The sequence below is a fragment of the Elephas maximus genome, chromosome 6, assembly GCF_024166365.1.
Source record: "Elephas maximus indicus isolate mEleMax1 chromosome 6, mEleMax1 primary haplotype, whole genome shotgun sequence".
NCBI classification, from domain to species: Eukaryota; Metazoa; Chordata; class Mammalia; order Proboscidea; family Elephantidae; genus Elephas; species Elephas maximus.
Window position 1 is genome coordinate 62,451,559 of NC_064824.1, and position 13,739 is coordinate 62,465,297.

At 34.5% G+C, this 13,739-nt stretch overlaps 1 protein-coding gene across 3 annotated transcripts in view; it reads right to left on the minus strand.

Annotated features, from left to right (window-relative positions):
• Window positions 1-2,432: 2,432 nt before the first annotated feature.
• GRB14 (growth factor receptor bound protein 14) overlaps window positions 2,433-13,739 on the minus strand; it is a 135,263-nt gene continuing 123,956 nt past the window's right edge. For 2 of the 3 annotated variants that reach the window (XM_049887320.1, XM_049887324.1), the window contains 6 exons: window positions 12,037-12,117; window positions 6,811-6,927; window positions 6,649-6,721; window positions 6,416-6,503; window positions 4,067-4,160; window positions 2,433-2,785 (listed from right to left, as the gene is read on the minus strand). In XM_049887320.1, the coding sequence (XP_049743277.1) occupies window positions 2,639-2,785; window positions 4,067-4,160; window positions 6,416-6,503; window positions 6,649-6,721; window positions 6,811-6,927; window positions 12,037-12,117 (600 nt within the window). In that variant the 3' untranslated portion in view covers window positions 2,433-2,638. The other variant, XM_049887321.1, reaches the window with a different exon arrangement.

Genomic DNA, 13,739 nt, shown 5'->3' on the forward strand with positions numbered 1-13,739 from the left:
GCTTTGAGCTCCAAGCTGAAACCATCGTGACTGAGTCTTTCCTCTTCAGAGAAGTAGTGATCCACGGGATAGTCTGACATCACAAATTGAATCAACATATCATGTGTAGACTTGGCATTATTGGTGTTCAAAAGTCAGAGGATTCTAACTGACTGATATTGCCCATTCTACAACAGAGTTAAAATAAAAATTTCTATCTAATCTACTTGAATCTCTCAGGCCTTATATGAGTACACATGTGAAACAAGTAATTATTCTGAATTGAGGCACTCCTAATAATTTTTATCTTGTTTAATTACATCTCCTGGATGTTTCAAAGTAAATTATCTTATACCTCAATCTAAGGAGATTAAAAAAGCACAATGTGGACCAAATGGTCTGCTGGGTTTGCTTCTTTCTGGGAAAGTACAGCATAATAACTAATAACTAATATGTGAACAGAAAAGGAGAAAAACAGAGATGATATTGTCCCATTCTGAATCCAAAATGGTACAAGGTAGCAGAGCTTGGCTAAGTCAAAGTGAAAAATAATCCAAAGGTAATTTACATCTATTTGGGGGATACATTTTAATACTATAACAACTGTGACTGCGTCTGAGTCTCAGATCTAGTTTCACATTAGATATAAACACACACACACACACAGGAGCAAAACCCTTTATCAGAAGAAATCAGGGAAATAACCATTTCCCTCTGTCAATCTGGAGGCCTGGAGACACAGTGGTTAAGAGTTATGGCTGCTAACAAAAAGGTTGGCAGTTCGAATCCACCAACAGCTCCTTGGAAACCCTAGGGGGCAGTTTTACTCTGTCCAATAGGGTAGATATGAGTCAGAATCAACACAATGGCAATGGGTTTGGTTTTCTATCAGTCTTAGTAATTTTTCTTGATTATATATTTTAAGATCAAAGTAAGCAATTACACATAAAATCTGGGCTTCACAATAATAAATTTAGATTATAAATGAAGTTATAGATACTAGCTAAAAAGACAAGCATAAATTGGTCTAGTATTTAAAATATTACATTTTCTGATACTGTCAACTTGAACAAGTACAAAATAAGAAAATGTGTTCCAAGTCAAACACAATGTATTTTTATAAATTGAAAATACTCAAGGTCATTCTGAACAGTGGAAAGGTATAAGCACGGGTACCCCCTGCTGCTTCATCTAGAGAGTCTATGTGTTTTCCAAGCTTTTGTGGAACTCAGATGGATAATTCATAACATCAGATTTATGCTCTATGCCTGAGTGTTTCAGAATTTAGTTTTGCATTGGCTAAAACTAAACTGAATATTTTAAAAAATTCAACCAATGACTCTTTTTCAGTGATGGTTAATTTTATTAGCATTTCATAAATGTTTTCAAATGCTGTTACCAAAAAGTATAGTTTTTACTTAAAGCTAGAGTATGCAGTTTGAAATATTGTTTAAAATACCTTTCTAAGTTTCCCACAATATTGTTACAAGGGCCAACTAGAAGAGATGGGCACTATCTTCTTTATTTGATGTCTTTGTTTCTCTTTTCTTTTTTAGAACAATGAATATCTTTTCCATAAAAAAAGAGGAAAAACGGAGTCATCTAAAATTTCTGAGATGGTCTCAGAGCAGGAAAAAGGAGCTTTAGTATCCCAAGTTGTGAAATCTTTGGCTTCCATATTGATGTTGCCATTGGAAGAAACTGAAAAGGGCATCCACAAAGAAAAGAGCAAAGATGTACCTATTAGGGTCCTTACAGACTTTGAATCTTTAAATTCATTCATTTTGATTAGGTTAATGATCTAGGAGAAAGGGCTTTAACGAGTCTTATGAAAGTAAGAGAATGGGGGACGTGTGAAATATTAAGGTGACAATGTTACACTGTCACAGATTGTGTGTCACAGGAAGATGTGTCAAAATTATACAAGTTCCATCTACAGTTTGGTCTTTTTCATAAAAGTAAGTAGACGGCTCCAGTCAATCATTAAATGAATGAAAAAAAATGTGATGGACAGTACGTAACGTACACTAGCAGCGTGCCACTACAATACCTGTATAAAGTCTACAGTATAGTAATTCAATAATGTAATAAAAGTCATTCAGAAAGAAATCAATATATTTCAAAATAATTTTAAGCTGCTTCCTCAAAATATGATTTAAGTTTAAGGTTATGATAAACTCAGAAAATATATAATTCAAAATAGCTTCTACTGCTATTAACATGTTATAGTTTCTCTTGTTAACTCAAGTTTTATCATACTTCTTAAGTTACAAAAAAGGTAATGTAACTACAAATAATTCATTCTGAACCCAGAAATTTTTTCATGTTTCGTGGGTGAGACTTCTAACACTTCTATAGTAAGGATAAATAGACGTTTAAATTTTGCATTTTTGAAGAATATATTATAGTAATACAAAATCACACAAGAACACACCAAATCATTTTTTCTGAGGTTTAATTTTTAACTAATGAATTTTAAATGATGAATGTAATGTCAATCCAAGTCTTTGCTTATTTGCAATGCACAAACTATTTTTTGTTAACTTGTAGGTAAAATACATTCTTTTCACCATGGCAACATTTTCATCCTTATTTGTGGGTTTGCTTTTTTCCTAGAGTTCTTTTTCTTCACTAGTTTAACAAGTCACTTTCGGTTTGGCTAAAGAGCAATCCTAGCACAATAATGTTTCAACTTGCAAGGAAGTACGCCCTTATTGAGTTGATAAAACTCCACCAGCTGGATTAGATCCGTAAATCTCGTGTGGCCATCATCCAGGGTGTGGAACGTTTCACCATCATCTTCCACCTGCCAGAAGAATAACAACAAACTGGTAAGGACAGTAAGTTATCCAGAAAGACTATCATATTCCATTGCACACTGTGGCTTTGTATGTCAAAATACGCAAATCTATAAAACTAAATTTACCATCCTAAAAATAACTCTGTGGCATGTCTACTTCTTTTTTGTAACTTCACTTGCCCTTAAAGGAAACATATCATCTGATCCTAGGATCAGCAGTGTGGCTTTATTTTTCTACTTTTAATTCCCCAACATTCTGTTAGTTAGGATAGTATGAATCAATGAAAAGTGAGAAATCTGAAATATTCTGTGTACAAGTAAACAGAAGATTTTAATGCTCCATTTACAGAAACTAATTTCCATTTCTAAATATTGTCTACTTAACAGCCTCCTTTAGTATATTAAAAATGAATATTCACATAATTTGTATCACTAAATTAATTCTACAGCAATCAAATATTATGCTCATGGAATGTCAGTCAGGCTTCATCTTTTTTTTTTTTTTGGCAGTGAAGTCTTCTGTCATTAAACAATTCATACCTGCCAGGAACACTGATCACATAATCAAAGATGTAGGGACGGCACTTCATATGGTCTTTGGATAATTTCAAAACCAGGCAATTCAAAAGGAAAAATGAGTAATTTAGCCATCTTCTGTAATGCTTTCCTAGAAGTAGAGTGAATCTCTACACCGCATGACCTGGTTCTATATATACAGATGGTGTGCACACATGTACATGTGTGAGCACACACACACATGTAACAGTAGCAACGAAAAGCCCAAAGCAAGATGTGCCACTCAATCAGAATCACAAAGATATTTTAAATGTGCTCAGAAAAGTTTAAAGGTTCACCAGTACAAGAGCCCTTATATTTCTACCCATAACCATTAAAAACAAAAAAAAACAAAACAAAGCAACAACATTTTTGAGAGAAGGGGCTTTAAGATAATGGTTAAAAAAATAAACATTAGCAGAATTCAGGAGAAAGGATCTTTACTGGCCTTTTAACAACAGGTGGCATGGGGTCTATACAATATTGCTAAATCATATTTTGTGGAAAAAGGGAAATTTAATTTTTATGATTCCTGTATTTCTTATATTAATTCAGACTCATAAAACAATTTCTGCCAAACCTAACTCCAGTCAAAACACAACCTCCCAAATGATATTTAATAAAAGACTAAAAGAAAATCATAGTTTCCAAAAGCTTATACATTAACATCATTTCTAATATACCCATAACCACCCATTGCAATATAGGAATGTGAAATCACAAATTACTTACTGGTATAATCTGAAAGTGCTTTATTTTTTGTCCATGACTCATTGACAGTACAAAAGTTTTGGGATTACTTTGACTATCCCGCACCAAGAAAACTCTAAAAAGAGAGAAGGGATTTCAATGCTTCTACATTTATTCATGGATTTCAAAGAATTATATATATAGCACGTAACAAATCCAAGAAGTATATTCAGAAATGTTGTAGCCGGGGGGTTCCCTTGTGTATTCAATGGCTGGGATTATCCAACATGGTAAATGATATAGTATAGCATAGTCTTATACTATAAAACTGTCATCAGCTCTAATGTCATTTTAATAGGTTAAATATATAGCCCATTTGTCAGATTGTTTGCTCACAATAACCAATATAATGTTCTGCTGGCATCAACAATTACTGCTATGTCCTTCTTCCACTGGGAAATTGGGTATTCATGGGTAACTGTATCCTTTTTGCACAGAGAATGAGGCATTAGCAATGATTATTTTAACATCTGGGTTATATTAGGCCCTGAAAAGAGAAAATTTTATTTATTTAGAATGAGATCTTTTTTTTTAAAACCCCCTCTCCTACCCTGGCTCCCCTTTCTTCTTTTGATTCTAATTCCTATTGTTAGATATACAAAAGCAAGTGGAAAGAGTGAGAAAAGAATATATTAAAAAAAAAAAAATCAATTCTGAAATCATGTACTAAATGATTAAGTAAAATGTCTTAAGTAAAACAAGACAAAACAAAAAATCAAACAACATGTACTTTAACCCTGAGAAATGAGGTGGAAAAGCCTTTATAATGTCAGGCTAATGGCCTAAGAGAAGAAGGCTGCCAGGTGTGGATTCCTATTTACTGGCAATGCAGTGTAAAACCAGTTTTGCATCAGTTGTTGGCAGACAGGCTGTGCGAACCGTCCCAACTGGTGACTCCAATACTAATCTCACTGTGACTGGGCACAGAGGCAGCCCCATTTGAGCCATCACAGATGCCTGATGAGATTATCCATTTCAATTGTGCTGCGTGAGATTCCGACATTATGTCACTGGGAGATGGGACAAAAGGGAGTGTCGCTGACAGATCAGGCTGTAATTCTCCCTTTTCAGAGCAGATCACCACTACCACCTAGTGGACCACTTGGCACCATCATGTCTTCCAAAAAAAAAAAAAATACAGAAAAAAAAAAAGGGATAGTCTCAGTCTTTATACATGAAATAGAATTACTTTATTCTATTTACAAAACTAGGCTCAGAAATAAAGGGAATTATAATTCTCTAAAACATTTTAATAATCCTTTGCGATTTATTTCTTTTCTTAGTCTCCTTAGATTGTAATTCTGCAGACTGTTCAAATTTATATCCAAAACGGCTATAATCCACACAGAGAAGTATATTAAATTTTTCTCTTATTTAGAGTCTGGTAATGTGCTGAGTGGCTATGAATAATTTTGCATGAAAAGACATGTTCTTATCTAAATGCCAGAATTAAATCACCTTGGAACCTTGTCATCATCTTAGTCCAGCCCCTGAAGATAAAATATCCCATAACCATTTGTTTAAATTGATGCTGGTTTCATTTCTCATCCAAACTTCAATACAACCTCCATAATTTGTATTAAATTTGAGAAGAAAATTTAGCCAGTATTATGGAAAGTATCTTAAATTCTGGGTAATTTCAGAAAATTAAAATTCTTTAGATTATAAATATTTCATAATTATTTTATATTTTTTCTGCATCCTCCATAATATCCAGTAAAAAGATAACATGAGGAACAGGAAGTACTCTTTTTGTAAGTTTATATTACATTAAGCTGCAAAAATTTAGAGGAAAGAAAACAGGGATGTAAACAGACAGAAAAAAAAAATAAAAGCAGTAGAAGTATGTAAGTAAGAAATAGCCTGCATTATACTTTAAAAACATAACCTGTAAAATAATGTCATGAGACAAACCACACTTTGGAAGGATATTAATTATAAGTTCAAATAATAATTTTTTTCCAAAAAAAAAAAAAAAATGTCTACCACCTACTTAATTGACATTCAAAAACAAGTTTTTTCTCCCATCAGTTAATACCTGAGATACAGGAACTGGCACAAAATGGGTAATATTAGTGATCGCTAGTTAAGAGTAAAGTATCCTATTCAGTTACCTGTTCATTTATGCAACAAATATGTAAGCAAAAACTATATATCAGGTATTATATAGCTGTTACTAGGATACAAGGATAATCATCCTTAAAGAACAAAATTAATTCTGTTTTATGATAAGTGAAGGTCACAAACTCTTTGTGTGGATGGAGTAAGTGAATACCACTTATAGGAAAAATCCAAATCGCTACCACTCAATACCAAAGATATCAAACTTACCCATCTACAAGTCCTTGCTGAATAATCAGTCGCTGAGCTTCATCTCTAGAAATCTTATGGTGAAACCACGGCTGTGATCGGTGGATAGCTGAAGAAATAAAATGGATGCATACAAAGTTTTCTTTGAAATGATAACAACTTAATTGCATATACTTCCACCACATCCACTTAGTGACTGCATCTAAATACACCTCTATCCATCCACCTGGTTACAATAACACAAACAGACATACCCATGTTTGTGGAAGAGCTCTGTGAAGAGGCAGTGGGGCTACCGTGAAGGCCCAGGCGTAAACATCCTTTTTTCTGAGCAAGGAAGGGGGAAATTATTTTCAAATTTTGAGCACAACAAACTCAAATCACAAATATTTCAAAGAAAGGGAAGCTATCTGTACCCTCCAAGCAAGTCCTTCTTCAACTGCAACTGATAGAGCTTCAGTGGGATTTTCTATAACTCTGCTTTTCTGGCCTGAGAAGTCCATTGCTACCAGGGAATTCTCTGATATACTCCTCTGGGAAAAAGAAACAAACAAAATACACTTTTAACCATTTAACCATGAAAAGAACTTTGAAAGTTACCTTCCAGGCCTTTGCTGGCAACAGCTTTCCATTCTAGAATGTGGTGCCAAAGATGCCTCACAATAAAATATATTTGAGGAAATTAAGAAGTTAAAACATATATTCAAGATAAAATGGGGCTATATTTTTCTCAAATAAGTTACACAGTTATTTGATAAGGTAACTAATTAGTGCTGAACAAAGAGATTTAAAGCTTTCAAGGTAAGCCTGTCTTTCTACTAACAACCCCAACTCTTCATGTTTTCCAGGAAAATGGTAAACTCCAATTTAGAAAGGAACTTGTATGATTAAGAAGATCTACTACTTCTCTTTTTACTACTTCTGCACTCATCTCTCCACTGTTCTGAGGCTCATCAATTGTCCTTTAAGGTCAAATCCATCTACTTATGAAGCAGCTATTTTATAAGACTCAAGATGCACAAAGCTCCAATTCAGATTAACTTGCACCTCTTAGGAAAAAAAGAATATTCACGCTTGTAATGAAGCAAACTAGGATATATATTTTGAAAATTTATCACACCAATTTTTATCTTAATTAGAAAATAAAATTAGTAAAATTCAGATAATTCCATAATATTAAACTTTCTGATCTAATATATGAATATTTTTTTTCTCCTGTGAGAACATAGCAAAATTAGAGCTTCCAAAACAAATACTAACGATGAAAGAAGAATTAACGTAAAAAGACGATATCTTGAAACAAACATAATTTAAACAAGTAATAAAATCACCTTTTTTCCAAATACTTCTAGTATTCATATTCTCTGACGATGGAGGTAAAATATCTAGAATCAAGTTCTATATTTTTGTTTTGTTTGCTTATCTATTTGGAGCTCTACTTCTCAATCATTTTTTTAAAAGTAGACAACCCAACAACAGGTCATGCATCTTACAGACAACTGTCAAAAACGTCAGTCAAGAGTCTCACTCATTTTATACAATTTGAAGAAGAATTAAAATTCCTCCAAAGGGGAAAAAAAAAATCAAAAGCAGCATGAAAAATGTTTAACAGTTATCCCCACTATAGTTATTGTTATTTTTCACTAATAGAGGAGTAAAACCAAGGACAGAGATCTCATGGTAAAGTATGAGTCAAAATATATGTGGGGACTTATGGCTTGTTAAGACCATATTATACCTCTCTATGTGGATTCTGCCATTGCTAGCTTAGTCAACAAACTATAGTCAAATGTGTGTTTGGAACATAATCTTGTCTGTAAAAAAAAATTTTTTTTAATTAGAGCTCATTTATCACTGCATTGCACATTCCTCTTTATTACCATTTGTTATTTTCTCTTCAAACCATGATGTAGTATTTCACAATATTTTTATGGTTCATCTATATTTCTCAAGATCCAGCATGCAATCTTTCATTTGTTACAGGAGCTTTTATAACTGACAGCTGCTCTTTCCAGACAGATGCTGTCTCTGTAATCTCTTTTTGCTGTCACACCTTAGCCTGCCCTTCTCACCCCATGATCTTCCGTGCAGGGCTGTGGACTAGTCGGATATACTTTTCCTTTGCCGACATTAATGAAAAGCCTCCACCTGCCTAAACCACAGAGTAACTAGCCTCAATCATAATGATAGCTTTATCCTTATAATATCTCTCCCTTCACATGCCAAGATGGGTGCTATAATCTCAAGTTTCTGATAACATAAAATACTCTTAGGAAAGTAAAATAAACACTTACCAGCTATTCTTTTTTTGGCCTACCATGCAACAGGAAGGAATATAAAACAAGGTCTCATGTTCCATGATTACTTGACCTAAGTAGAGACTACAATACAAATAAAGAACTTTTCACTTGCTACATTAGCTACACTAGGGAAAAACAGGACTATAGCACAGTTTTGTCTGTTTTTTACTAAATGACAGGTGAAGGATAAAAAATTAATAGTTTACCTTTAGTGGACAAAGAAATGGAAGTGAAGCAGAGTCTGACTTGAACTCAAAAGGTCATTTTCAGTTAAACTTCTTTCACACAGGAAAGCAATGTTGAAAACATTCAGAATTGGTATATTTCTCAAATATCTGCCCCTTTTTCTAGCTTTTTCTTCTTGTGGGGTACAGGGCAGGCCCTAAAAAAGGGTCCATGATTTTAAGGGCACTTTTTAAGAAAGAAGAGGCCCGGGTACACCCTGGACAATCTAGGCCACACTTTCAGATCAGATCCAGTCACTCTTAGTGAGATTTGCACCTAAATGTGCACCTACCGGCAGCTTAGCTGAACAGTAGCTAGTAGCCACACACTCTCTGCAATCCCGTTTGAAGGATCTAGATAAAATTATCAGTGCAGTTCTTAGCAAAGGGACACAGAATTTCCTCAGATTTTGTTCTCTCACCTTCTTCACACAGAGTCACAGGACATCAGAGATGTAATAGATTCTAGAGATTATGACAACCATCCTTATCTTATACTGGAGGACACCAGTGACTCTACCAAGGTCACACAGATAGTTTAGGTAGAATCAGAAACAGGTATGCCCTTTCTATGGTCCTTTTATGTACCACAGAATTAAAATGCACTTTGAAATATCTAGTCCAGGGTCAACAATGAGGAATAATAAGAGCCTGAACAAACTTGTCTTCCATTCCTCTTACTCCACCCAGGACCATATAGGTGCCTTTTTAAATAAATCCTTTGTTTGCCTAAAGAAGGAAAAAATATGTCTGTCTTTCAGAAATGCCTGCTGATGATTCTTCTTTCAAAGGCTGATGGGGGTGGCCAATATGTGCTATGTATAGCTATCACGTTCATTATAGTATGAGAAATTTCTTTTCTCATTTTTGTTTTCAAAATGTATACCTAGAAATATTAAACAGAGAATATTGTTCCTTTAAAAATGTAATTAAAATACACTAAGTTTTCCATTTCCATCACTGAAAATAGTTTTTGGCGTGACAACTAAGGGCCGGTGAGGGGCTCTAGTGTATTTTACACAGGTCACTGTTTCTTCACTAATAATCTAGAAATGTGAGAACCTGCATGGACATTGAAGGACAGACGAGTACCTCCCCAAACTTCTTAGTTTCCATCTTGGAACTTAAGAATAACGGAAATACAATTCTCAAATGAATTACTCTTCTCACTCTAACTTTCACATGTTACTCTCTCTAATCATGACAACTGCCATAGAATACAGGGCCTCACTACACAGGCCACTAAGTCCCACGCTTTAAAAACAGTTGCTACTGAATCAATTCTGACTCATGGCCACCCCGTGTGTGACAGAGTAGAACTGTGCTCCATGAGGTTTTCAATGGCTGATTTTTCAGAAATAAATCGCCAAGCTTTTCTTCCAAGATGCCTCTGGGTAGACTTGAACCTCCAAACCTTACAACCTCCAATTCCTCCTACCAGATTCACCTGTATGTCTCTTCATTTACATGGGGATGGAACAAATAAACCTACAGTACCCAAACTATCATTTACATATTGATCAAAAGTTGGATCACTTCCAACGGGAAAAGGTAAGAATATACCTTACTTGGATGCTAACAACAGTGATAAGATTAGAAAGTTCTTTGTTTTTCCTATTATTAAGAGGGAATTAAACAATAATTGCCTCCAAATGCTTGGCTGCTATTAACATGTTCATTCTAATAACTTTAGACTCTAAAAGAAATTTAGAGGGATTTAGGAAGGGATTAAGCTAATAAAATTCCTTATTCTTTTTGTGTACATATAGATTCAAAGATAAGGGTAAGATGACAAATTGTGAAAATACTCACCTTAAACCAATTCCTTTTATAAAAATTCATTACCTTCTTTAGTTTCTAGTTTTAGGGCTTAAAAATAATATGATACAAAAAAGAAAAGTTACTCTTCCACAACGTAAAGCAATGTAACTACAGAATTGGAGTTCTTTTCATCTATATAGTCTATCAAGCTTCCTAATCAACATTATTTCATGCCTCATTCCTAGAACTGAGTATTTCATCTGCTACATTACATGTGGGGTAAATGTTCCTTCCTTGGTCATAGCCATGAAGAATATATTTTTAATCTAAGTGGAAATGCAGGTTTCAAAAAATGCACGATAACTGATTTGTAACCCAGGCATCTAAATTTGAATTCCTAATATACTCAATATTAAGGAGCACACAAAAAAATTGCAGAGCATAAACTTTAAGTTCAGAAATAAATTTCTTGTGTTAATGCACAGGAAATTAACATCAAGTCCTAAAGAAGGAAAAGAGATGTTTGTGTCTGCAAGTAAATATCCAGGTTACATTTATTATCAATCTGAGAAGCAGTGTCAGCATTAATGCAATGCGTGACCTATATTTAGGCTCACAGTTTGGGGGTTGCCTGGAATGGAGTCTGTTTTTTAAGGAACCTGAACTTTTACAATTTTTATTTTTAGAAAGCTAGAGCACAGAAGAGCTCGCATGTATAAGGTATAAGGTGCATCATTTAAAATCCCAACCCACTGGCATATTCATACTAAACCCAAAAAAAAACCAAACCCAGTCCTGTCGAGTCAATTCCTACTCATAGCGGCCCTATAGGACAGAGTAGAACTGCCCCACAGAGTTTCCAAGGAGCACCTGGTGGATTTGAACTGCTGACCCTTTGGTTAACAGCCGTAGCACTTAACCACTACGCCACCAGGGTTTCCATATTCATACTAGACTATGATATTCCCAGAAATAAATGAATGAATGAATGAATACACAATCAAGACCAATAATTAAGGAAGCATAGTCTACAATCCCAAGGAAAATGTACTGTAAATTATCTCATTAAGATCTAATCCTCAGATACAGTAATGAGACAGAATGGCTCATATAATACTTTCTTTTAAATATGTTCAAAATCTTTTCAACACATATCATTAAGTATTTTAACTGAATACTTCAGACATACCGTACTGCTCTGATTTTGTCACATAGGCTGCAAACATACAAATCCAAGAAAACAAAATTAAATATAGTGTTATGGCAGGAAGGTGCCATAGAGTTACTTTACTTGACCAAAAGGAAATGATGTAAATAAAAGGAAAATAAAGTATAGGTTGAAAAATCTGGTCCTTACCATGGGTGAGATACTCTGAGAACTGCAGCCACTTCTGCCTTGATATGGATGCATGTAATCCTGGTACAGCTGCACGCCATACTGCAGAATAAATAAATAAAAACACATTTCCACCACTTTTACTATACTGATTATTCACGAAAGTCGACACTTTAATTATATACCATGGATGTAAAAAAATTTAAAAATATAAGCTTTACTCATAAAGCAACCAAAATTTTGACAGGTAATCTTATACTGTCCAGCAATGATACATTTAAAATGACAGTGTTTTTACTTGGACCCACAGCTGAGGATCTACTTCCCAGTATAAAGTTCTGGAGCTGATATTCGTACTCATTATTCTTAGCATCAAATAACACTACAATTATACAGAGTGGTACACTGCCTAGTGATAACAGAACTCACTTGAAAACGGTGCCATGCTTGGCGGTACAAAGACTCAAAAAACCCACACCCATCCTAAGAAACACTGGGTAAATTTACCATAGCTCTCTGATGACTGATCAATAAATTCCACTGTCCCTTCAGTAAATCCCAAACTTGATACTTATATTGAGGATTCTTGGCATTGTATAATCCTCTGGGATCAATATTCTTATGGCATTATTTAATTTTTGGCTTCAAATTAAGGGATGCCCAAATGGTGTAAGAGCCAAACCAGGCCTATTTCAGACAAAGGGTGGCAAAAGACAATGCAACCCAATCTAGACAAGGACTGAAACCTCTTTGCTTTCAGGAGGTAACATCACATAGACTGGTCTACCAGACAACAACTAGAAAGTGCATTGGGATTACAAATAGACAAAATACCAACTGCCATGACCAGACCTGTTCTGGAGGGGCTTCTGTCAGAAACTGGAAGATACTTTACTTAGGCTTATGCTATTTTGTTAAATCACACACACACCCCCACACACAATGGGACAGACAAGCTTTCCTTTTGCTGAACTTCACTATTCTCTTTTTCATGGAGCTGTAATGAACTTAAAAGTGAGTCCTATAGAAAAGAGATCAAAAAGTCATTATGGAATTAAATCTTACCTTTAGGATGAATTCAACTCAAACATTCCAACAGAGCTGTTTCTCCAGTAAAAATTATTTCATTAACAGCAATTTCAGGAAAGTGGATATATTTTGTAATTAGGCAACACTGGGGAGTAGTTACCATTGTTTTTTGCTTTTAATAAAAATACAATCCCATACTCATTTAAAGTTCTTTGTTTTGCTTTTATTCAATTATTCCTCATCTTCAAAAAATTATTTTTTTTTAATTTAATGTTTAATTGATGCTGCTGGGGCCTAATGAAATTGATCTAAATCAACTCAAAGCATACCATAACTTTACAAGGAAGACCAAAAAAAAAAAAAAACAACAAACTCATTGCCAGAGGAGCTTAATTTCTGGTCAAAATCATTTTGAGGAGTATATAATAACCTAAAACCAACACTTTCACAGGTAATGCTACTTACCAAACCAAAATCAAATCCATCGCCACCACATCAATGCTGACTTGACTGCCTTTTATTTAATCTGCTGTGAAAAGCCTGCTACCTACTAATAAGACTGTTTTCTTCACAGAGGTATTGTCCCTGGTAACTGCAGTGTTAGGTAGTTGCCTCTGCACTGCAGGATGTCTTAGCAGATATTTACCTTTGGTCAAGGGGCAGGGCACGAGGTGACCTTAACATTTTTATTGAGA